Source organism: Mauremys mutica, chromosome 4 (assembly GCF_020497125.1).
Source record: "Mauremys mutica isolate MM-2020 ecotype Southern chromosome 4, ASM2049712v1, whole genome shotgun sequence".
NCBI classification, from domain to species: Eukaryota; Metazoa; Chordata; order Testudines; family Geoemydidae; genus Mauremys; species Mauremys mutica.
The window spans coordinates 42,174,975-42,200,894 of NC_059075.1; the positions used below are offsets into that span (position 1 = coordinate 42,174,975).

General features: G+C 51.2%; 1 protein-coding gene across 1 annotated transcript in view; it reads left to right on the forward strand.

The window, feature by feature from the left end:
- The window catches only part of TGFB3 (transforming growth factor beta 3), a 28,883-nt gene extending 2,963 nt beyond the window's left edge, over positions 1–25,920 (forward strand). Inside the window, exons 2-7 of the mRNA XM_045013838.1 lie at positions 10,290–10,453; positions 11,305–11,434; positions 19,008–19,115; positions 20,245–20,416; positions 21,267–21,420; positions 24,799–25,920. Coding sequence (XP_044869773.1) covers positions 10,290–10,453; positions 11,305–11,434; positions 19,008–19,115; positions 20,245–20,416; positions 21,267–21,420; positions 24,799–24,957 — 887 coding nt within the window. The 3' untranslated portion in view covers positions 24,958–25,920. The remainder of the gene's footprint in view (positions 1–10,289; positions 10,454–11,304; positions 11,435–19,007; positions 19,116–20,244; positions 20,417–21,266; positions 21,421–24,798) is intronic.

Consider the following 25,920-nt stretch of genomic DNA (forward strand, 5'->3'; position numbering starts at 1 on the left):
CCCAAGGCTAGTAGCAGAAATCTAAGAGTGTCTCACACGTGGACAACAGAGTCCCAGGCATCAGGCCAAATTAATCTGTGGCAAAACTCTGCTGGCTTCAGTGGTTACAGCAGGGATGGATTTGACCCTTTCACTCTGTGCAGACTGTGGTCAGATGCAGAGAAGACAAAGATATGAGTGCTGAGGAAGGCAGACAGACATGGAGGAGATGCTGAGGAGACAGAAAGCAGGTGCTGAGGAGAGACAGAAACTGAGGAGATGTAACTGCTGAGGAGATTCAGCCACTGAGGGGAGACAGAGGAGATGCTGAGGAAATTCAGATATTAAGACACTGCATACATGCAGAGACCCAGATGCTGAGGAAATACTGAGCAGATGCAGACACTGAGGGGATGCTGAGGAGAGACAGATGTTGAGAGGACAGATAATGAACAGATGATCACATAGATGCTGAGTAGGTGCAGAGCAGACACCAAAGTAGAAGTTGAGGAGATGCAGATGCAGAGGAGATCCCAATGGGACACAGACACCAAGGAGACACTGAAAAACAGATCTTGAGCAAGTGCAGAGAAGACATTGAGCAGACACAGATGCAGACAGTAACCAGATTCAGGTGCAGATACAGAGACCTGGAGACTGAGCAGACACAAACCCTCAGCAGATTGCAGATTCGGAAGCTGAGTGGATGTAGGCACTGAGCATTCCATTCAGTCAGTGCTGGAGATTCCCCAGTTCTGGGAGACAATGGAGAACATGCCATCATGTCACAATGCAGGCTGTTCCCTGATGCTGTAGTATTGCATTGGGGATGCTGTTTTGGTGCCAGAGGTTCCTGGCACTGTTGTACTGAAGGAGCTGCGTCTCAGTGGTGGCAGTTTCAGATTGCAGCCATACTGCCAGATTTACATTACTCTTACCATGATGAAGTGGAATAAGGGATACAATGGGGTAATGCAATTAATTTCATTTAATCTCTAGCAGACTGTATGCCATATGGTTATATGATTAGCTATCTTCTCAGGAGACACCAGGACTCAAGGAGCAGCGGAGACTGCAAGGCAGGAAGGAGGGCTGTTAGCCACTTATTACAATATTTATATCTTACTATAATGACATTAATGGTGCTCTGCAAACACGTTGGTAGGCCAGATCCCTGCCCTGAGCTGCTTACAGTCAAAATCAGACACACTATAGACAAATATGGTTTAGGGGGAGGGATAGCTCAGTGGTTTGAGCATGGGCCTGCTAAACTCAGGGTTGTGAGTTCCATCTTTGAGGGGGCCATTTAGGGAACTGGGGTAAAAATCTGTCTGGGGATTGGTCCTGCTTTGAGCAGGGGGTTGGACTCGATGACCTCCTGAGGTCCCTTCCAACCCCAATATTCTATGAAAATGGTGTCCGATAGCACTACAGTGGAGCACAGCAGGGTAAGATGAAGTGAAAGGAGAGGGTTTGGATGCTATCTCTAGAGGGGTAGAAGGAGGATGGTTTGTACCAGGAAAGAAGGAGCCTGTTCAAATGCAGGAGCAATGTGAGAAAAGATAATAGGAATGTGATGGTGCAGGACTCACCCGTGCAGCACCTCCTGCTGGTCATCTCCAGGAATTAGCATTTCCAGCCTCCAGAGCGCAGGCCGGTGTCCTGCTGCCGCTGGCCCTCATGTCCCTCCCAGGACCCACTGCCCCTTGTCTTTGGGGTGCTGCCCCCTAGCAATACCCCCACAGTCTCAAGGTCTCCCCACCCAGGGGAACCCCCAACCATCTATTCCCACCTTGCCTCAGTCATGGGCTACTGCCAGTCACCATCTAGCCCCCACTCACTGGGGCAGATTGCAGTGTCAAAGCCACTCATCATAGGCAAGGGGGGTTTGGACCTGCTGCCTCTGCCTACCCGTGGGCTGCCCCCTGCAACCCTAGTACCTAATTGGCTTTCGACCAGGCCGCAGCCTAGGGGGTTTCTAGGCCAGAGCTCCCCAGCTCCCTAGGCCTTCCCCAAGCCCTGCTCCACTCAAGGTACCTTCTTTCAGGTCCCTTCCTCTCAAAGCTAGAGAGAGTCTATCAGCCTCTGGCCCTCAGCCCTCTTATAGGGCCAGCTGTGGCTGCTTCCCCCAATCAGCCTAGCTTTTCCTTCCCTGCCACAGCCCTCTCCCCAGGCTATTTTAACCCTTTAAGCCTTTTAAGGCAGGAGCAGATGACCACCCTGCTACAGGCTGGCATTTGAGGTGCATTGGCACACCTTGGCAGGGGGAGAGCAGGAATGGAAGAGCAGGGGGTGGTGCAGGCCAGGACTGAGGTGCATTAGAAGGGGTGAGGGAGAAAGTTGCCACATTCCTGGGCCACTACCTGCCAGACTCTTTTTAATCACAGAATCCTAGAAATATAGTGCTGGAAGGGACCTCAAGAGGTTATCAAGTCCACTCCCCTGTGCTGGGGAAGAACCAAGTCAACCTAGACCATCCCTGAGAGGTATTTGTCCAACCTGTTCTCAGAAACTTCCAATGAGGGGGATTCTACAACTTCCCGCAGAAACCTATTCCAGAGTTTAACTACTAATATCTAACCTAAATCTCCCTCACTTCAGATTAAGTGCATTACTTTTTGTCCTATCTTCAGTGGACATGGAGAACAATTGATCCCCCTCCTATTTATAACAGCCCTTAACCTATTTGCAGGCTGTTATCGCCCCCCGCCCTCAGTCTTCTTTTCTCAAGACTAAACATGTCCAGTTCTTTCAACCTTTCCTCATAGGTCAGGTTTTCTAAACCTCCTATAATTTGTGTTGCTGTCCTCTGGACACTCTCTGGTTGTCTGTATCTTTCCTAAAGAGTGGCACCCAGAATTGGACACAGAACTCCAGCGGAGCCAGCACCACGTAGAGCGGAACAATTACCTCCCGTGTCTTACATATGACACTCCTGTTAATACACCCCAGAAAGATATTAGGCTTTTTCACAACTGTATCACATTGTTGACTCATTCAAATTGAGATACACTCCCAAATCCTTTTCAGCAGTACAACCATCTAGCCAGTTATGCCCATTTTATAGCTGTGCATTTAATTTTTCCTTCCTAAGTGTGGTACTTTGTACTTTTTTAAAATTGCATTTAATCTTGTTGATTTCAGATAAATTCTCCAATTTGTCAAGGCTGTTTTGAATTCTAATCCTGTTCTCCAAAGTGCTTGCAATCCCACCCAACTTGGTGTCACCTGCATATTTTATAAGCATACTCTCCACTCCATCATCTAAGTCATTCATGGAAATATTGAATAGTACCAGACCCAGGACTGACCCCTGTGGGTCTCCGCTAAATTTGTTCTCCCAGTCTGATAGTGAACCATTGATAACTGCTCTTTGAGTACAGTCTTTCAACCAGTTGTGCACCCACCTTATAGTCATTTTATCTGGACCACATTTCCCTAGTTTGCTTATGAGTGTGTCATGTGGGAGTGTATCAAAAGCCTTATTAAAATCAAGATATATCATGTCTACTGGTTCCCCACATCCACTAGGCCAGTAACCTTGTCAAAGGAAATTAGATATGTTTGGCATGATTTGATGACAAATCCATGCTGGCTATTCCTTGAAACCCTATTATCCTCTAGGTGCCTATAAACTGATTAATCATTTATTCCAGTATTTTTCCAGGTATTAAAGTCAGGCTGACAGGTCTATAATTCCCTGGGTCCTCTTTGTTCCTCCTTTTAAGGATAGGTACTTTTGCCAGTCCTCTGGGATCTCACCCATCCTCCAGGAGTTCTCAAAGATAATTGCTAATGGTTCTGAGATTGCTTCAGCTAGTTCCTTAAGTACCCTAGGGTGAATTTCATCAGGCCCTGCCCACTTTAATACATCTGACTTATCTAAATATTCTTTAACCTGTGCTTTCCCTATTTCTTAACATTTCCCCCCCTTATTGTTAATATTAATTGCGTTAAGTACTTGGTCACCTTTAACCTTTTTAGTGAAGACTGAAGCAAAACAGACATAAACACCTGAGCCGTCTTGATGTCATCAGTTATTAGCCTTCCTTCCCCTTTAAACAGAGGACCTACACTTTCCTTTATCTTTTTCTTGCTCCTACTGCATTCAAAAAGCCTCTTCTTATTTCCTTTTATGTCCCTTGCTAGGTGTAACTCATTTTGTGCCTTAGCCTTTCTGATTTTTCTCCATACATGCTTGTGCTATTCTTTTGTACTCCCCCTTAGCAATCCATCCATGTTTCCACTTTTTGTAGGATTCCTTTTTGATTTTCAGGTCATTAAAGAGCTCCGGATGGATCCATATTGGCCTCTTAGTATTCTTCCTATCTTTCCTTTAAATCAGGATAGTTTGCAGTTGTGCAATCACTAATACATTCCGAGAACTTATTGGAAATGTTGTGTTTTGCCATACTACTCTTCAAACTGATGTCTGGGTAGTTAAAGTCCCCCATCACTACCAGGTGTCTTATTCTGCTAGTCTCTTATTTTGATTAGCACTAAAATTATTTAACCTTCCCCATCCAGATCCAGAATGCCCAGCTTATGACTAAACACTGGGTTTAAAGTGTTATTTGAACTGAATTCCTGGGACTGGCCAGTGTGAGTCCTGGGGAGAGACATCTTGGGAACTAAGCTGCCACAGGAGACGTGTCAAATTCAGTCCTGGTTTAAGCAGCCACATCCCCACTGAAGTCAGTGGGGTTTAATCCACTTACACCAGGGTTGAATTTGGCCCTATGTCTTCAAAAGTGGCTAATGTTCAACTGTCCCCTGACTCTGTCATTCTCAGGTGGTGATCTTAGAGCAAGTTCTGAGCCATAAGCCAGTCTTACTCCAGTGAAGGACCGTAGGGGCTGATACAGACAAGTCTCACACATACACATACCCATGCTCAAAACTTCCCTAACTCCAAACCTTCAGCTGAACAACTCACTGGCTTGGAGACCTCATCCTTCTCCAGGACACCAACTTGACAATGGGGAAAGCTGAGGAGGGAGCTTGCACCAGGGCAAATCTGGTCATGTTAGAAAAGCAGGCTTCTGGCCCTATCCATGATCAGAGCTGTTCAGTCACTTGAGGGAATGCTCTTTCTGCTGTGCTACCCAGGGCACTAGCGCACAGCAGGGGAAGGTGGCCATTGCTCAAGGAAGGTCTCACTTCCCTAGAGAGCAGAGTTTTCTGTCCTAGGTAATCAGCAAAACCCTCCCAAACACAGGCTGTTTGTGTATGGGCGAATGGCAGCCCCTGTTCCCATCCCATTCCCAGCCTTGCAAGCAGTACATGGGGGAGGAGCTGAATATCATTGGCTTAAAGAGTCTCCTAATTTATTTCTCAAGGGACAGTGGTGCCACTACAGTCCTCTCCCCAGCCCTGTCCACTTGTACCATCCACACCAAGCAGCCTGTAGAACACTGGTTTTCAAACTGCGGGTCGCAACCCAGTGCTGGTCATGGACTGTAAGGCACTTGGTCGCGGTGGCTCTGGTCAGCACTGCCGACTAGGCCGTTAAAAATCCCTTTGGCAGTGCTGCCTGGCTAAGGCAGGCTAGTCCCTACCTGTTCTGACACCGCACTGTGCCTCGGAAGGGGCCAGCAGCAGGTCCAGCTCCTAGATGGGGGGCACTGCACTTCCCTGCCCCCCGCCCCAAGCACTTTCACGCCTCCACCTAGGAGCCGGACCTGCTGCTGGCTGCTTCTGGGGCGCAGCGCGGTCCACGGTGCCAGGACAGGCAAAAAGGCTGCCTTAGCACCCCCACTGTGCCGCTGCCTGGGAGCTGCCTGAGGTAAGCCCATGCCCAACCCTGCACCCCAATCCCCTGCCCCAGCCCTGAGCACCCCCCAAACCCAGAGTCCCTTCCTGCACCCCAAACTCCTCATCCCTGGCCCCACCCCAGAACCTGCCCCCCAGCCTAACCTAACCCCCTCCCACTCCCCAACCCCCTGCCCCAGCCCAGAGCCCCTCCTACACCTCAAGCACCTCATCCCCAGCTCCGTTGGGTCACGGGCATCAACCATTTACTTCAACTGGGTCACCAGAAAAAAGGTTTTAAAACCACTGCTGTAGGGAGCTCCAAACTACTATTATCCCATTGTCAGAGCCCAGCCTGCACTCAGAACCATATGCCACAATTAATAAATGGCAAGTGTGAGTCACCCACTTCTCACACCTGAGGCAAGCAGCCTATTCTGGAGACCAGAAGAGAGAGACAACCAGAGAGACCAACAGTTACCTGGGGAAAGCAGGAGAGAGACAGATGTTGGAGGCATGAAGCCTTCTGTGTTTTCCTTCACATACACAGATGGCTGGATTCAGCATGTAGGCTACCTGTATCTGCACTGTACTGCACAGATGGGATTTCAAGGGGACAAATGAGTGAGGGTCACAGGGAATATGGGGTGAGGGAGCAGCAGCCAAAGATAGTCAAATATCCTGCTGCCACACTCCCAACTCATGGGTGTGTCTGGAGGCTCTGCTATATTAGAGTGGGGGTGGTGAGAGAGGTGAGATTCATTAAAGAAGAGAAGGATGCCATTGTCTCTCCAAAGCACATAAATCTGGAGATAAAAACCTATAAGAACCAACCCTAAAAGAATAATCAGAATAATGCCCTTCTGCCCATCCAAGTCCCTCTACTCCAGGAATCCTGGGTCTCCTGAGATTCAGGTGACTCAGACCCAGCTACGTTTTGAGTGCTGGCTGGATGGTCTCAGAGAGAAGGATGCATATCTGCCAGCGAGTGACCTTGCCTGGCCTCATGTCACAAAACAGAGGCCAGCTTGGGAGATGGGTGCAGTTATATCAAACACACTGGGTCCTTTGGCCAACTGTCCCTCCATGTCCAAATCTCTCAACTGCAGAGACCCACAAGTCTCAATCCTCTCCCTCATATTATTCAACATATATATGAGCCATTGGAGGAGCTGGTGAGACAACATGGGCAGAAGTGCCATCAGACAATACCCAGATTCACTTCTCCTTTGTATCAAACAAACAGCACCATCTCCCAGCTCATTTAGAGCCTTCCTGAAATTAGCACTTGGATAAGAGCAGCTGGCTAATAGTGACTCAGGCAAAGCTGAGGTTAAATTGGTTGGAAGAAGGAAGCACTTTGAAGAACTTGCCTTCTGTATCACTCCTCTACTATCAAAGGCATCTGCTTTCAGATTGTTGAGTCAGCTCACAGCCCTAAGCCCTTTTGGGCTTCTTGGTGCTACTGGACACCCAAATACGCAATGCAGCAAAAAATGCTCCATTCAGTGATGAATGGCCATCAGCCTGCACTCCACCCTATCAGACACAGACCATATCCATGCATTCATGATCTCCAGGCTCAGTTACTGCAACTCACGTGATCTACAAATGAAGCACCAGACTCTGGAACAGGTGTAGCTGGTTCCAAACACCTGTCTGCTTAGGTAGATCCCTGCGCTGGTGTCTGATCAAGCCCAGAGTCCAGTTTGAAGTCTCTGTCCTGATATTCAAACTCCCTCTCCGCACCTCTGGTGGGACTGGCTCTAACTTCCTGAGAGGTCGATCACCTCTTCCTCTGTGACCAGGACCTCCAGTGACAGCTCCATCCCACCAGATCAATGAAACAGGCAACCAATGGGCAAGGCTAATGAGTGCTGGAGACAGAGATTTCATGGGAGTTGGGCCCAGACTACCACAAGAGACAAGACTGAGCACTGACTGCATTCAGAATGAAACACAGAATTCATCAGCTTTGCTTTCTCTCAACAAAGCCTTTTTTGTACAGCACATTCATAGTAAACAGAAGCAACTATATACAAGCTATTTCTCTTACATGCTGAAAAGAAAAGAAAGAAAGATTATTTCTACCAGTAAATACTTGGGAAGTGCTCAGATAACACGGTGATGAGGCTAGAAAGAAAGCTTAGGCAGACAGAAAGAAGAGGATGTGGTGACAGCAGGAGACGGAAAAGGTATAAAAACAATAGCCTTTCTCTAGTACTTTTTAGCCATGGATCTCAGGGTCTGTTATACACATTAATTAACTAAGTCTTAACTGCACTGCACATAGGGTAAACTATGTACATGGATACAGGAATCACTTCATCTACCACTGACAGGCAGCCACTTCTAGAATGGAAGTGCCACCTGGCTAATAGTGACTAGCAACACTATAAAACAGTTTAGGACAGGAAGTGAAGTGAAAGACAGTATCCACCTGGAGTGATCCTAGGGGCAGAATGGAATTGCCCGTTATGCTTCTTCCAGGAGGATGCCCTAGGACTATTAACGAGCATATGCGCCAACGCCTTGATTTCATGTGTCATTGGAGATACAGCACCTTTCTGTGGAGTGAAACCAAGAACTCATGGTTTGCTACAAGAAACTACCTGCCCATTATCACAGCATGGCTCGGCATGTCCTCAGTCTGCTGCTGAGTTGTGGGTATAAGCAGTCCTGTCTGCTGCTGCTGCAGGGATCTGAACCATTTCTGGGATAATCACCCATTATGCACCAAGCGTCTCCTGGATGAGAGCAATGCATCAGATAAATCCTGCTTGATGGGGAAGTTGTTCCAACCATGCTCCCAAAGAAGCCAATGGCAAAACTCCCAAGCAAGTTCAATGGGAGCAGCATTTTGTCTTACACCTTGGCTTGGCTGGAAAGCCAGAGTATCCAGGGGGTGAATCTCCATGAACTCTTGCACTCCTGCTCTCTGAGTCTGGGTGTAAATCAAGAGAAGGGCCTTTGTCGTGACTGTGGATTAAACCAGTGGCATGCTGAGCAGAATTTGGCCCTGGGAACTTGTGGTGGGAGCTTATGTCCATTTGTGGATAGGTTTGTCATCTCTCCAAGGTGCTGGTTTAACTCTAGCCCCTCTCTTCAGAGCCTGCCGACCTGTTTCCTTTGGAAGCTGATGGTGCTGTGAAGAGAAGTGTCTGAGACCAGGGTGTTATTTCAGGATTAACAGGGCCTCCTGTCTGTTCGTCACATGCTGGGATTGCAGCAGGAACATGGGACAGTGCTTTTCTTAAGACCAACACAAATGTCACATCAAATGACACAATAGAGCAGTGCTTAGGGCCCCACTGAGGGCCCATTCACTATGCTGGGTCTGCAGCACGTGAGAAGCTGCATGCTCTATGCTGCTAGCAGTAAACCAGCATATGGGAGCAGAGAGGAGTAGGGACTGAAGGGGCCAGGGTGATGCTGGTTTCAGAGGTGGAAGTCATGAGGGCTGTTCTGTACCCAGGATGAAGGTGAAGCATGAATTCAGGGAGCTGCACTCCCAGGTATGGTTTGGCAGTTCTGTAAGCCTAGGGCACAGGAGCAATCAGGGCAGAGGAAAGGGGAGGGGGAGAACAGAGGCAGTAGAATGTGTTAGGTGAGGTGAGGCTCATTCTGTGGGGCCTCTCTTCTGTCTCATACCACATCCATTCTCCAGGCCTCTCCCTTCTCTTCCTGTTGGGTATCTGGGGTCTGAGTACTTTCTCCCAGCAGGCTGCCCCATTCTGTTATTTCCAGTCCATTTGTCTAATCTCTCTAGGTCTCTTGGGATTATTTCTCTGTCCTTGCTGGTGTCTGCGGCTAGTATCAGATGTCAGTCCTTCATCCAGTCCATCAATGAAGACTGACTTATTAACAACACCCCCACTAGACAACACCCCCAAAGTCCCCTCCTTGCCTCATGCTTTGTGGCCTCTGGCCAGTTTTCATTCCAGGAGACAGCGCCATATCCAAATAGTTTTTTCTAAGGAGAATTTTGTGAAACTAAGGTTCAAAGACAACTGGACCACGTCCTGTGCTCAGAAATGGTGATGTAAATCCAGAGGTACTCGCTTGCCTTTAGTGGGGTGGGACTCATGTTCATGAAGCCTTGTCTACTCCAGAAAAATGTTGTTCAACTCCCTTGGTGGCAGCAACAGTGGGAGCATTAGTGCAGATGAGGATTGCATGGCCACTGGCATTTTAAACCTGTGTTGATTAGACCTGCCCTGAGCTGGGTCAGATGACGTGGAATAAAAAATGCTGGTGACTGGTCTACCTGGGGCTCTCTATTGCTGTGGCTGCTTAAGCTGAAACAATGGTAGCATCATTGGGAAAATTTTGCAGAAAAATCCCTGGTTTAGAGCAGGTTTGGGTGGAGAATTTGCCCCTATCTGTTTTCTTCAGCCAGGACAGTCAGATTGCAGTGTAAACGTGGCAGAAGTTCGAATGGCAGGCTGTGTTCAGAATGCCCCTTGCCAATCCACTGCTGCTCACAGGGTTAGCTGTCTGTTCTGCCCAGGCCCTCCTACGCTGGCCCTTGGCTCTCAGCCTCCCTCTCTGTCTCCTAGATGAGTTGGGCATCTGCCCCAAGAGCATCACCTCCAACGTGTTCCGCTTCAACGTGTCCTCAGCAGAGAAGAACAGCACCAGTTTGTTCCGGGCTGAATTCCGGGTGCTGCGAGTGCCCAACCCGAGCTCCAAACGCAGTGAGCAGCGCATCGAGCTCTTCCAGGTGAGTGGGTCTCCCCCACCTCCATGCACTGGAGGCAGGATGAGGGGGCAGCTTGGCTGCGGCTCTCAGGGCTAAACAGAGCTAGGGTGTGCAAAGGCAGGGGGGCAGGAAGGGGCTAAAACCCTCTTAATTCCCCCACCGCAGGCAGTCACCTCAGTCTGACCTTTTCAGGTCCTTCTCTCCCCTGGGTCTTTGCTGTCTCTTTTCCTGCTCCCTCATTCTCAGATACCATGGGTATCCTGGCATGATGCCCTTTCCTAGAGGTTTCCATCTGCTGCAGTATTCCAGTGTTCCATGCCTCTCTGGAGTTACACCCCTATTTATTGTACTTACATGGCCCCCATCACCACAGCATCTGAGAACGTCACAATTTTTAATGAATTTATCCTCACAAGACCCCCGTGAGGCAGGTAAGTGCTATTATCCTCATTTTACAGATGGAACTGAGGCACAGAGAGACTAAGGTGCATGCCCAAGGTCACACAGGATGATGGTGAGAGCAGGAATTGAACCCGGCTCTCCTTCAGCCTAGGCTAGCATTCCCTCAACCCTCCCCTGCCACTGGGACACAGCAGGAGAAGATCTGGCCAGTCCTCTAAGAGCAGGATGCTTTTTAAAGGCCTCATGCAATGCTCCAGTTTGTGCACAGAGAGTGGATATCACTCTCACCTGTGACAGAGTATTCCTGAAGGAAAGATGGGGCCATTCCCAGTCTGTCCCTCCCTGGCACACTCCTCCTGGATTAGTTTATAACAAACCTAACCCTGGTGGGGAAACAGAGAATGTGTGGTGCCTCTGCTCCCCAGCCATGCTGCACTGGCTGATTCCCTTTGTGTCTCCTCCCCACACAGATCCTCCGGCCTGACGAACACATAGCAAAGCAGCGCTACCTCAGTGGCAGGAATGTGCAGACGAGGGGCTCTGCAGAGTGGCTGTCCTTCGATGTCACTGAGACTGTGCGTGAGTGGCTCCTGCGCAGAGGTAGGGGTCTTGCTGTCTCAGAGGGGCCTGGGTGGAGGGTCTGGTTCACTCAGGGAGCCACCAGTGCCATTCCTTCAGATAATGTAGAGAGGAAAAAAGACGGTTACTCACCGTTGTAACTGTTGTTCTTCGAGATGTGTTGCTCCTATCCATTCCAGTTAGGTGTGCGCGCCGCGCGTGCACGGCTCTTCGGAAGATTTTTACCCTAGCAACACTCGGTGGGTCGGCTAGGCGCCCCCTGAGTGGCGCCGCTATGGCGCAGGATATATACCCCTGCCGACCCATCCGCCCCTCAGTTCCTTCTTGCCGGCTACTCCGACAGTGGGGAAGGAGGGTGGGTCTGGAATGGATAGGAGCAACACATCTTGAAGAACAACAGTTACAACGGTGAGTAACCGTCTTTTCTTCTTCGAGTGATTGCTCCTATGCATTCCAGTTAGGTGATTCCCAAGCCTTACCTAGGCGGTGGGGTCGGAGTTAGATGTTGCAGAATGCAAAACTGCTGAGCCAAAGGCTGCATCAGCTCTGGACTCTTGGACCAATGAGGCAAAGGTGTGGACCGAGGGCCAGGTAGTTGCACGACACATCCCCTGAAAGGGTATGTGAGCCAGGAAGGCAGCAGAGAAGCCTGAGCCCTGGTGGAATGTGCCGTAAGGTGGCTCTATGGAACATGGGCCAAAACACAGGAGGTGCGGATGCACGACATCATTGAAGATGAAATCCTTTAGGAGGAGACAGGTATGCCCTTCGTCCGGTATGCCAGTACGACGAAGATTTGGGAGCGTTACGAAAGGGCTTTGTCCGCTCGATATAGATTGCGGACGCCCTACGGACGTCTAGGGAGGGTAACTGTTGCTCTCCTTACGATGAGTGTGGCTTCGGAAAGAAGACCAGAAGGAAGATCTCCTGGTTGATATGAGAGGCCGACACCACCTTAGGGAGGAACAACTGCCCTTGTCCTTGAGGAACACAGTATAGCGTGGGTCCATTGTGAGAGCCTGAAGCTCGGAGACTCGTCTGGCCTATGGCAAGGCTACGAGGAAAACTGTCTTCCGGGACAGGTATAACAGCGGCTCGAATGGGGCAGTCATAACTGGTTAGAACCAGGTAGAAGACCCAGGTTTTGGTGGGGCCAACTGGAGGGGTACAAACGCTCCGAGCCCTTGAGGAACCTAGAAACCAGAAGGTGTAAGAATACGGAGTGGCCACTCTCCACTGGGTGGAAGGGAGAGATGGCTGCCAAGTGTACCCTTAATGATGATCGCACTGCTGTTTGAGAGACCAGAGGTAGTCCAAGATGGAATGGATCGGGACCTCGGCGGGAGAAACATCGCGTGTTTCGAAGCAGCAGGAGAAACGCTTCCACTTGGCCAGATACGTTACCCGAGTGGAAGATTTCCTACCACCCAGGAGAATCCTGTAGAACCAAGGCAGAACAACGTAACTTGGATCGGTTTAGCCACGCAGCAGCCATGCTGTGAGGTGCAGGGATTACAAATCCGGGTGGTGAAGCTTGCCGTGATCCCGCGTCATGGGGTCTAGGCAAAGAGGCAGGGGAATAGGGTTGGCTACCGACAGGTGTAGCAACGTGGTGTAGCAGTGCTGCCTGGGTTACACTGGAGCGATCATGATCAGGTGCGCTCTGTCCCTGCGGAGTTTTAGCAGGACCCTGTGAACCAGCGGGAACAATGGAAAAGCGTACAGCAGATGGCTCATCCACGGCATCAGAAAAAACCTCCAAGACCGAGCCTGGGGAGAGGCCTTGGAATGAGGAGAACTTCTCTCTCTTTTCGTTCTCGCGAGAGCGAAGAGGGCTATGTGGGGAAAGTCCCACTTCCGGAAAACGGAATGGATAATGCCCGGAGGAAACGACCACTTGTGAGACAGGAAGGATCTGCTGAGGCGATCCGCCAGCTGAAACGCCTGGTATACAAGGCAGACTGCTCTCAGCTCTCGGACATTGACGTGTAAGGCCAGCTCTTGAGCCGACCGAAGGCCGTGAGTGCGAAACTGACCCAGGTGAGCACCCAGCCGAGAGATGGGGTGTCTGTCGTGAGGGACCCCGAGGGGTGAATGGAACAGCATCCCTGGATACACCAGGGAGGGCGCTGACTCCCGGTCAAGGGAGCCTAGGATGCTCGGGGGGAACGAGACGACCATGAGTAAGCTATCTCTGCCCGGGTGGTACACCAAGGTGAGCCACGATTGAAGTGGACAAAGGCGAAGCCTGGCATATTTGGAAACAAACGTGCAGACAGCCATGTGACTCAGGAAACCTAGGCAAGTGCGAGCCAAAGTTGTCGGGAAGGCCCATAGACCTTGTACAATTGTTACCAGCGCATGAAACCGAGGCTGAGGTAAGCAGGCTCTGGCGAGACTGGAGTCCAGGATGGCCCCAATGAATTCTATTCCCTGTGTGGGAGTCAGAGTGGATTTTTCTATTGATCATCAGGCCTAGACACAGGAATAGGTCCCTGTCGGTGCCCACATGACTGGTAACTTGGGCCCGATGGTCCCCCAATGAGCCAATCGTCTAGATACGGAGAACGTGTATCCGACGGTGGCGAAGAGAGGCGGCGACTACAGCCATGCACTTTGAATACACTTGGGCTGTATAGAGGCCAACCGGGAGGCCGTATACTGGAAACGACAGTAGGCCCCAAACCGGGGATACCTTCTGTGTGGAAGAGAAATGGCGACGTGAAAATACGCGCCCTTCATATCGAGGGCGGCATACCAGTCTCCGGGATCCAAGGATGGGATGACGGTCCCCATGGGTACCATGCGGAACTTATCTGCATCGTGAATTTGTTGAGTTCCCGCAGGTCTAGGATAGGTCTGAGACCTCCCTTCGCCTAGGGGATTAGGTTTCGTCCTTAGGTACCTCCTGTATAGCTCCAATGAAGAGGAGCGTCCGCACCTGTTGCAAGAGGAATCGCTCGTGAGAGGGGTCCCTAAGAGGGACGAGGATGGGTAGGCTTTAGCCCCATTGGTGGTTAGAAGGACCCTAATTTTGGCTCCTTTGAGGTCCTGATTGACGCCTACGACCGCGTAAGCGACGCCTGCTGGCAAAGTCCTGTCTTTGTCTAGGCGCAGGGTAAGAGCGGTGAGGCTGGGGACGGAAAGGTCGGCGCTGAAGCACCTGCGTGTGCATGCCGAGAGAGAGCGCAAAGTGACCCTGCTGCCCTTTAGGCTTTGCAGCCTAGGGCCAGTTTTTTTTTTTTTTTTTTAAGAGAACAGGCCTTTGCCATTGAAGGGCAAGACCTGTATAGTGTGCAGCAGCTGCGAGGGAAGGCTCGATAACTGGAGCCATGAAATGCGCCTCGTGGCAACACCCGAGGCCAGAGTCGTGGCAGCGGAGTCAGCTGCATCCAACGAGGCCTGGAGGGAAGCTCTAGCCAGCTTTTTCCTTCGTTCCAGGAGGGCATCGAACTCTTGACAGGAGTTCTGAAGAACCGACTCTGTAAATCTGCCCAGCGTCACCCATAGTAGCGGCTAAGCAGGGCTTGCTAGTTTGCTACACAAAGTGGCAGGGCCCCCGCCTAGTACATCTTACGGCCCAGAAAGACCATTCGCCTAGCCTCCTTGGATTTAGGGGCTTGAGCCTGCTGGCCATGGCGCTCTGTCTCATTAAGGGACTGGACGACAAGGGAGCGGAGTGGGGGTAGACGTTCATATAGGTACTCGTACCCCCTGGATGATACCATGTACTTGTGTTCTGATCGGAGGAGGGCCCGAGGAGTATGTTCCTGCCCCCGCCTCATCTGGGGAGGAGGAAGAAGAAAGGCCAGGGACAAGCGGGTCCTGTGTGGGCTCGCGCTCCTGGACGACCTCCTGATCCAGTGGGATCTGGGAGCCCGGTGGGTGAACCGGGGCTTGCTCCATACTGGTCGGAGGGGGACGGCTAATTGTCGCCTCTGGCACCCAGAGCTCCGACGGAACGGAGCGAGATGGGAGCACCGGTATGCCTCTGGCGTGGTAGTACGCCCAAGGTGACTAGAAGGACCACTGATAGGTCTCCTGGAAGACTCTGGAGGGCACATCGGAAAACAGAGTACTGCGCATATGAAGTGTCCGCAAGCGGCAACACTGATGCGTGGCTGGATGGCCCTGAAGGAGCTGAAGAGGCTTTGGTAGAGTCTCCTTCTCTAACTGACGTCGCTCGACGCGGCCCCGGGGATCGGTACCGGGAGACATACTGGTACCGAGAACGGGACCTGCCACTGGAGCTGTGCCGGGCGGTCGACCGAGAGCGCGAGGCTCGAAGTTCAGGAGTGGCTACGGGAGTCTCGGTGCCTGGGGCAGTGCCGGGATCGGGATCAGTGCCGAGTGTACCGGGCCAGCGAACAGGACGCTGACCGGTGCTGCGAGTACTAATGGTACCGAAATAGAGAACGGTGCCGAGACTGCGAGCGGCGTCGGGACCGCGATCGGTGACGGGACCGAGAACGTCTGCGGGACCGCGATCGGGAACGGTGCCGCTCTGCGGTGCCGACGCAGGGTTGCGTGAGCAAGACAGGCTCGCCGATAGACAATATAACCCGCACCGGCAGTGTCGGGGGTTAAAGCAGCGCAGGCTCTGCCCTTGCCATCAACTCCCTCGCTGTGGAAATGTTTCCAGCGTGGAGGAAATAGTGAGTTCGACCACAGCTCGCACCGGGGAGCGTTCAGGTGCTGGACTCGACGGCTCTTGCGTGGCCGGAGTCTACGGTGCTGATACTGTCGGTGCCGCAGCAGGTACCGGTGCCGGGCAGTACGATGTAGTAGAGCGCTCGGGTTGCGGAGCAGGCGGCTCGGACACAGCTTAAAAGCGAGCTTGACCACGGTTCGTACCAGGGAGCTTTCCGGCACCGGACTCGACGGCTCTTGCCTGGCCGGAGTTAACAGTGTGGATACTGTCGGTGCCGCGGCAGACATCGGTGCCGGGCGATCCGACTGAGCATAGCGCTCGGCTACGGAGCAGGCGGCTCGGACGCAGCTGCATAGCGAGCTCGACCACGGTCCGTACCGGGGAGCTTTCCAGCACCGGACTCGATGGCTCTTGCCTGGCCGGAGTTAACGGTGCGGATATTGTCGGTGCCGCGGCCGACATCGGTGCCGGGCGAACCGACTGAGCGTAGCGCTCGGCTGCGGAGCAGGCGGCTCGGACACAGCTTCATAGCGAGCTCGACCACGGTCCGTACCGGGGAGCTTTCCAGCACCAGACTCGATGGCTCTTGCCTGGCTGGAGTTAACGGTGCAGATATTGTCGGTGCCGCGGCCAACATCGGTGCTGGGCGAACCGACTGAGCATAGCGCTCGGCTGCAGAGCAGGCGGCTCGGACGCAGCTTCATAGCGAGCTCTACCACGGTCCGTACCGGGGAGCCTTCCAGCACCGGACTCGACGGCTCTTGCCTGGCCGGAGTTAATGGTGCAGATATTGTCGGTGTCGCGGCCGACGTCGGTGCCAGGCGCTCCGACTGAGCATAGCGCTCAGCTGCGGAGCAGGCGGCTCGGATGCAGCAAGTATATTGTGCCTCTTCATCCTCCAGGAGAGGGAACCATGCCGAGTGGACGTCGGAGCCAGCGAGGGCCAGTGCCAGGAGGCCTTGGCGGTACCGGTGATCCGGTGCCGAGGGAGCGCTCCTTGAAGACTAACCAGCGCTCGGCGCCGAGAGCGGAGGAGCAAGAACTGCCTCCCTCAGGAGCTGCTTGAGACAAAAGTCCCGCTCCCCTTTGTTCTCGGATTAAAGGCCTCACAAATGCGGCACTTATCTGTTAGTTGAGATTCCTCGAGGCACTTAGGAGAGGATCTCTTGTCGGCCTCGGCTCGTGGCCGGCCGAGCATTATAAACCCTGTGGACCGGGCATCGGACCCGGCACCGGGTGAGGGGAAGGGGATAAACCCCGAACTCCTGAAAATAAATACTAAACTACAAAAGAAATAAAGTTAACTACAACTATAAACATCTGAACTATATACTAAACGAGAGAAACTACGAGTAGCTAGGGAAGTGGAGGTCAGCTAAGCCGCGCTCCACTGTTCCAACGGCCGTCACGGGCGGAAAGAAGGAACTGAGGGGCGGATGGGTCGGCAGGGGTATATATCCTGCGCCATAGCGGCGCCACTCCAGGGGGTGCCCAGCCGACCCACCGAGTGTTGCTAGGGTAAAAATCTTCCGAAGAGCCGTGCACGCGCGGCGCGCACACCTAACTGGAATGCATAGGAGCAATCACTTGAAGAAGAACCTCATCTCCCTCTAGCAAAGGGTAGTTCCCTCAGTCCGAGGCAGGACATGATAGCTGCAAATTTTCCTACTCTTCAAGAGGCTGAGCTCCCTTAGAACTGCAAACAATGTGGTGGGACCAAGAATCCTGATTCTCATGCCTGGGTCTCACAGGTGTAAAGATGAGGGAATACCAGAGGCTTTTAGTCTAATGCATTTGTCTGACACATCTAGCTAGATAGAGGCCACAGTATTACAGTGTACAAAGGTGACTGAGAACATATTAATAGTTTTGCCTCTGCTACCATTCAGCAGAGCCAGCAAACAGTTATGGGGTAACTCTCAGTACTCCTCATAGTTGGATCACAGGTATCATGAGTCACAGCTGGATTACCCTCACAGCTGGAACCTGGCTGTCACTGAAAGCTGGAATGCAGGCACTTGGCATGAAGCCAGTCTTGGGAAGAATGAGCCATGAGTTTGTTGGTTCCTCCTATTTTAAAGCAGTCCAACTTCTGTCCTTAATGGCCTGAGTTCAGTGCCTGTATCACACTTAGCTTTGGGCAGTCCTGCTGGCTGGTACTGTGCAATGCAAGTGGTCACAGTGTGGATGGTGCTTAGATATCAAGGTGACAGGTACCTTAGCAATACCATAGACAGACAGCCATTTCCATTCATACAAAGACATAGAATAGAAGCTTCTGTAAGAATCTAGTGTCAACAGATTCCTGCTACCATGAGAACCTCTCTTGTGAGCACACAGTATGGCAGGTCTCAGGAAGTTTTCGTTAATATGAAGAAACACATTACCTCAGGAAAATCTGTGTGACTTAGATGGAAAATCAACAAAAACAGGAGGATGCAGCTGCTGTGCTGATCAGGGCTCGGCAAAATGCTCCCAGTGAAACATTTATTCATGTCAAACTCACTTGACTTCAGGTCTCTTCCTCCAGCAGTAGATGGAGGCCTGTTAATGGAGCAGTGATGGGGAAGAAAACTGACTTAACATAAACACTCAGGGCCAGATTTGAACACAAAGGGTTCAGATTCTAATAGCACTCACTGATGAAAACAGATGCTGTTAGGTGCTGAGTACTTTAGAAAATCTAGCCATAAATGTCCTTCTCCCCTCAGGAGAAGTTTCCTTTTAACAAGGGCATGGCTGTTGGTACAAGTGAAGCCTTCTCATTCTCTTTTTTAAGATGATAGCTGGTCCCCACCTCCCATGTCATCCAGCAGCCCTTGAGCTGAGCCCAGATCCTAGGAGCTATGGGGTTTCTGACCTCCCTGGGACTTTCTTCATAAGTTGGAGGACAGTTCATGTAGCTAGAATGTGTTTCTCATGGGGTCACCTCTTCCTCTGCAGAGTCCAACCTGGGTCTGGAGATCAGTATCCATTGTCCATGTCACACCTTTCAGCCCAATGGAGACATCTTGGAAAACTTTAACGAGGTGCTGGAGGTCAAGTTCAAAGGTGACAAGGGGCAAGGGTTGGGGGAACCTTATGGGAGAGGGGAGCATGGAGCAGCTGGAGAAGAACTGAATCTCCAGCTTGATCTGAATGTTTGAGTATTTTACACCCAGGGAACTCCATGTACATGTAAAAAGTGACAGAGTCCTGTGGCACCTTATAGACTAACAGATGTTTTGGAGCATAAGCTTTCGTGGGTGAATACTCACTTCGTCAGACATGCATCTGATGAAGTGGGTATTCACTCACGAAAGCTTATGCTCCAAAATGTCTGTTAGTCTATAAGGTGCCACAGGACTCTTTGTCGCTTTTTACAGATCCAGACTAACATGGCTACCCCTACATGTACGTGTAGTGATTATAGATATGGGTTTGCATATGGATTGTTTCACTGCATGAATTCTGTGTTTAGATGAGTGTGCGTGCCAGTAAGTGCATGAGTGTATATATATGTGTGCGTGGATGGATGTGTGCAGAAAGAGGTAATTTTGTGTTGTAACCTCTCTCTGGGAAATTTGACTCTGCTGAATTCTCAGATTTCTCATGCGATTCTGTTTTTCACTCTGGTTTCCAGATAGGGTGGCTTAAGCACCAGGAGTTGGACATACTGCTTGAGGTGGCACAGAGAGACAGTGGCTTGGCTGGGTTAAGAACTAGGAATCTCTTGGCTCTGAGCCCTGGGCTGTAGCCACTAGCCCCCACCAGCTCGATTTCTGAGGCTATTTCTGCAGAGAGCCAGTGATCTGACATCGTTAAACCATTCATCTTTCTGCCTGTCCTGGGACTGAAGCCAAGAGAGAGGGGGACTGATTAACAGCCTGACCAGCAGTTTGCAAATAGTAAAACTAGTGGCCCACAAGCCTCTATTTCAGGCCAGTGGCAACCAAATTCACACTGGCCAAGTAAGGGTCCAGTTTGGGAGCAGTCTGGGAAGAAGTCCAGGAGTGAATGTAATAGAGAGATTGAGTCCCCTTCTCTCTAGATTAGGAGTGGGAGCAAGCATTACACAGTCCTGTCCAGGTCGCTGAAAGGTCTTCTGGGGTCTCTTCTCCACACCTTCCTTGGTCCATACACTCCCCATTTCTGCTTTGAGGCTAACCCTTTACAGGAGGGTGCCTTTTTCTGTCCTCAGGCATCGACAGTGAAGATGACCATGGGCGTGGGGACTTGGGGCGGCTGAAGAAGCAGAAGGGCCTTCACAACCCCCACCTGATTTTGATGATGTTACCCCCACATCGGCTTGAGAGTCCGGCTCTGGGAGGCTACAGGAAGAAACGAGCTCTAGACACCAATTACTGCTTCCGGTAAGCAAGGACCCCACCTACCCTTGGTGTTATCCTTCCCCCTCAGTCAAGCAGCAGCAGGATCACCAGTTCTGGGACAGCTGCTGTTTTTTCTGCCAGGTGGCATGGAAACACCTGGAAGCTTCCAGCCCATTGGAAACTCCTGGGATGAGCAGGGTCCTCTGAGATGTTTGTGAATCAGTATTCTCCCCAGGGCTCTTTTAAGGGCAGAGCTGTGCTGGGCCATCCTGGGACAAAAGCTCAGTGGTGTTTGGAGTCCTAGGAGAAACTAACACAGATTGGAAAAGTGGCCCCACTATTGCAGCTGAGCTGCTAGCCAGTGAATGTGACTTATGGGGACTTGAACTGCCTCCTATAGGACACATTTGAACTATCAGTCTGAGCTGGAACTTGCCATGTCATCCAACCAAGGCTAGGGCTTGCTGAACATTGTGTGCCCACTCTTGGGCATTATGATTTGTTTCTGATGTTCCACTTCTGATTTTAAAAGGAATTTTCATATGTATCCAGGCTCTTTCCCTCTCCCTTCCCGACACCTTGATGGGGGTGTCCCTGGTGGTAGAAGTTGAGCACTGCCATATTTGCAGACTTCCCTCTCTCTTGCTACTCCCAGCTCTGTTTGTTGTAGCCAAGCAGCATGGCCACCCAAAACTCTGTTTCTCCCAGAGGCACTTTCCATAGCACCGGGCCAAGTCATGCAGTCAGAGCAGGCATTGGAGATAATAGCTCCTTCTGCTCAAAAGACTATATCCTTCAATGGGGCATGAAACCATTGAGCCATGTCGGGGAGGGGCAGATGCTCCCATCTCTCCTATGTCCTTGGATTCACTTTGTGCCAATGTTTTGTCAGGAACATGGAGGAGAACTGCTGTGTGCGTCCTCTCTACATCGACTTCCGACAGGACCTGGGTTGGAAATGGGTCCATGAGCCCAAGGGCTACTTCGCCAACTTCTGCTCAGGCCCTTGCCCATACCTCCGCAGCGCGGACACAACCCACAGCACGGTACGACAGGCATTTGATACTGACAAGGGCTTCTAATGGTGGTGGCTGCTTGTGGCTTGCAGCTGTAACCTCCTTGGGGTTGATCTATTTCACTCTCCCAAGTGAAGTAGGGGCAAGCTAGGCCAGTGCCAGGAAAGCTCAGAGTGCTGCAGGCAATGGTGAGGGTGGTTCAGGTAGGGGCAGTCTTCCTTTGGAGTCAGTACTGAACCCATGCCCCAGCCCACAGTTTAGGAGCTTTGTGTGGCTGTCTATGAAATGAGATTTTAAACAGCCGTGCTGACCACCTGTGGGCATTAAAGATCCCCGGGTACTTTTTTTTGGCAGCAGCGGGGGTGTGTGTGTAATGGATGGGGTGTTAATCCAAATGCTTGAGTCAAGTTTCAACTCCAGTAATTACATTCTGCTTCCTAAGCACCTCCTGCAGTTTCCACTGGATATAGGATTCTTCTGCACTTTCTGTTGTAAACCGTCACCGAACACTGCTGGGCACTTGTAAACAGCTGCTGCCTAATACTCCAGTGATGGGTGAAGTGAATGCTCTGCATTCCAGTGGTGGGTGAAGTGATTCTGGGTGTAGATAGGACTATATATTCCCCTCCACTGTGCGTTGTGGAGAGGAGCAAATCCATAAAAAAGCTGTGATAGTTGCATGGAGTAGGAGAAAGTGGTTACATGGGAAATTTCCCTCTCTGCAGAGGCACCTTTCCTCACTGCAGGACACCTGCATGACCCATGGGCCACATGGAGAAAGGGCCTAGGGCTGTGGGAGAAGTCCACTAAGCAGGATGATCCACATATAAAATCTGCAGAAGGCTAATGCCTCTAGGGCACTAGTGGGTTACCCTTCTAGGTAACCCACTCATGATGACCCTAGGATATGGTCAGTCCTTGAGAGGAACATCACCTTGGGACTGGCCAGAGTCCTAAAGGTTAAATATCTACAAGAAAAGGGAGACATGCTGATGCTGTGTGCATGAGGATGGTGCAGACTTAGCGGCAAAGACTCCAGTGCCCTGCTGAGCCTGCAAAAGGGAACAAAAGAAATAGGAATGCAGGGGTTGCTCTTGCCTAGGGAGGGGAAATGGCAGCAAGACAGAGAGAAGGCAGAATTGCTCACTAACTACTTTGCGTCAAGCTTTATTAAAAATGCCACTGGTAACAGGATACTCAATGCAATGATAGCTAAGTGGGTAAGGGAGGGATCTCAGGAAGCAGGTTAAAACTGTCGTGCTGATTTGAGCATATGCACATCAGCAAGGCCTGACTGAGCTGAAGGGCTAGCAGCAGTGGGAGTACTGGAACCAAGGAAATGACTAGAGAACAAATGCTGGAAGCAGGGTAGAGGATGGGTGGGACCAATGGCTCCATGGGGATGAGATCTCCTTCCCAGGGCACAGGAAAAGGGCAAGTGTGTGTGGAGGGGGGCACGTTCTGTTAGGCAGCTTTCTGGAAGTCAGTGGGGCTGAATCAGTGTAAATGTAAGGAGAATTTGGGCTGGTTCCTATTTTTGAAGTAACAATGAAAAAGCAGGAAATTAGTGAGCAACAAGATTAATTATAAAACCTTGGTCAGCTGTTAGAACGGTGATCTAGTCTGGCAGTTTGTCAGCAGTGCCTAGGGGCAAATACTGTGAGAAACAGAAGATTCTTTATAAATAATCACTTTGAGCCAACTTCACTTCTGTCTCAGGGAGTGTGCAGCATTTCGGGGAGGGGGATGTCCCAGAGGGAAGCTAAAGAAATGGGGATTAGATGGATCTATATAATAAAATAGGATGTTTCCATAGCGCTGTACAACCCCAAGGATCACAAAGCAGTTAGACCAAGGATGGGCAAACTTTTTGGCCTGAGGGCCACATCTGGGTATGGAAATTGTATGGCAGGCCATGAATGCTCACAAAATTGGGGGTTGGGGTGTGGGGTCTCAGGTGGGGCCAGAAATGAGGAGTTCAGGGTGTGGGAGGGGACTCCAGGCTGGGGCAGGGGGTTGGGGTGCGGGATCCGGCTGGGCGTGCGGGCTCTGGGGTGGGGCTGGGGATGAGGGATTGGGGGTGCAGAAGGGTTCTCTGGGCTGGGATTGAGGGGTTTGGAGGGCGGGAGAGGGATCAAGGCTGAGGCAGGGGGTCAGGCGTGCAGGCTCCAGGCAGCGCTTACCTCAAGCGGCATGTCCCCCCTCTGGCTCCTACCTGGAGGCATGGCCAGGCGGCTCTGCATGCTCCCCCATCCGCAGGTGCCACCCCTGCAGCTCCCATTAGCTGTGGTTCCCAGCCAATGGGAGCTGTGGGGGCTATGCTTGGGGTGGGGGCAGCATATGGAGCCCCCTGGCTGCCCCTATGCGTAGGAGCCAGAGGGGAGACATGCTGCTGCTTCCGGGAGCCGTGCAGAGCCACGACACGCGCAGAGTGGGACAAACCCCTGACCCTGCTCCCCGGCTGGAGCAAGAGAGTGGTGCAAGCCCCGGACCCCTCTCTCTGGCGGGAGCTCTAAGACCAGATTAAAACATCTGAAGGGCTGGATGTGGCCCCCGGACCACCTCTGACTTAGACTATGGGCCAAACTTTCCTTTCATTTAAAATAGGGCCAACTCCAGTGCAGTCAATGGGACCGAACTGGGGCAGGTAAGAGTAGATTTTCACCTTGTAAATGTAGAAGTCACCCACCACTGAAATGCAGCCACCTTTGAGGAGAAACATGGCCACTGCTATAAGACAGTTACGTGACTAGAGAGTATAATATCAGTGGTTCAGGGCCAGCTGGGAGGAGGAATCCAGTGGGGTCCCACAGGACTCTGTTCTGGCGCCAATACTATATTGTAATGACTTGGAGGATGGAGTGGAGTGAGCGCATCAGATGGTTCAAAGCTGGGAGGGAATCATGGATACTTGAGAAGGCTGGATTAAATCCAGTACTATCGGGAGAAGTTGGCTGAAATCAACAACACTGATTTTTTCAGCTGCTTTTTATGGAGCTCAGCACAACATGGCCCCAGGCTAGTTACACCCTGCTTTGTTAAAAGCTTAAATTTTGACACCATCAGCCATGCCAATGCCCAGCTGCGAAGAGGAGTTAGTTGTTACTCAGGCTGCATTTGTGCTCCATAGACCACTCATTTTGATTATCAAAGCAAATGCACTTGGCAATAAATAATAAAGGCTCATTCAAGGCTGGGCAGATTAGAAACATTCAAAGACAGGCCCTATTTTGGGGCAAACCTACTGGAGAGTGTCCCTGCCAGTCAGTCAAGTACTATAGTGTTGAGTGACATAAATGCCGAGAGACCAGCTCTGCTGATCCCACTGGAGTGGAAAAGCATCATATGGTAGCCCCAGTAGCCTCAGGCATCTCCAACCTAGTTCCTACATGTGTTTTGTTTCTGCAGGTGCTGGGCCTGTATCACACGCTGAATCCAGAGGCATCTGCCTCGCCCTGCTGTGTCCCGCAGGACCTGGAGTCCCTCACCATCCTGTACTATGTTGGGAGGACCCCCAAAGTGGAGCAGCTCTCCAACATGGTGGTGAAATCCTGCAAGTGCAGCTGAAAGGCACCCAGCCCTACCCAAACTGAGAGAGAAACTGTTACCACCTACTCTCCGGATCCCAGAGTAACATGAAGGGAACAAGGGGGCCAGAGACCTGAGCACACTAAGGCCTGGGCTTCTAACCCTGCAGTTCAGGACATATCACCCACTTTGGGGATCCCTTTTGGAACATTTATCTGTCTTGGTGGCTCCATGTACTTCTCTCTGAGAGTCACTTTGGTGATGTGAAGACCACACTCTTCAGAATGGCTGGACATTTGGTGGGGAAGAGAGGGGCACTGAATGGAGAAACTGCACAGTGTTTGGAGGCAGGGGATAGCTGAGAATGGGAAGCAGGAAAGTGTGATGAGCGTGTTGGAAAGGGGGAAGGGAGGCTGGACAATCCTTCCTGTTCTGGTTCCAGCTATCCTAGGACTCCAGCCCTCCCTCTGTCCTGAAGAATCAGGATTTCTTTATGAAGGAACAAATAAGTTTAAAAAAAAATAAAGTTCACCAAGAAGGGGATCTGAGAGACACCCAGGCTCTTGCTGCCTCAGAGCTGGGATGCAGGAGTCCCACAACTTACACTGTATCCTGCAAATCACAAAGGTCCATTCTGTAGCTCCTGAGTACTGAGGTCTAAATCCAAATCACAAGCCCCACATTCAAGCTGCTCAGGATGAGCTGATCTGAGAAGAGAAGGGAAGGGTGTGCTAACTCCATTCACAGAAGGCTTGATGTCTCCATTTCCTTGCCATGCAGCTCCTCTCCCCTCCTGGAGGTCCTACTAGATGGTTTTTGTGTCAGTGCAGGTACCGTTGCTCCTGTGGGTACCTAGATTTGGACCCATCCAGTCTTGGGTTGTTCCCCCAAAGGACCCTGTGTTTGTTGTGGTGCATGAGGTGCCTTAAGAAATTCTGCATCTCTCCTGCACAAGGACCTAGCTCAGGCTCAGCTGCCAAGGTTTAAAAACAATATTAATCT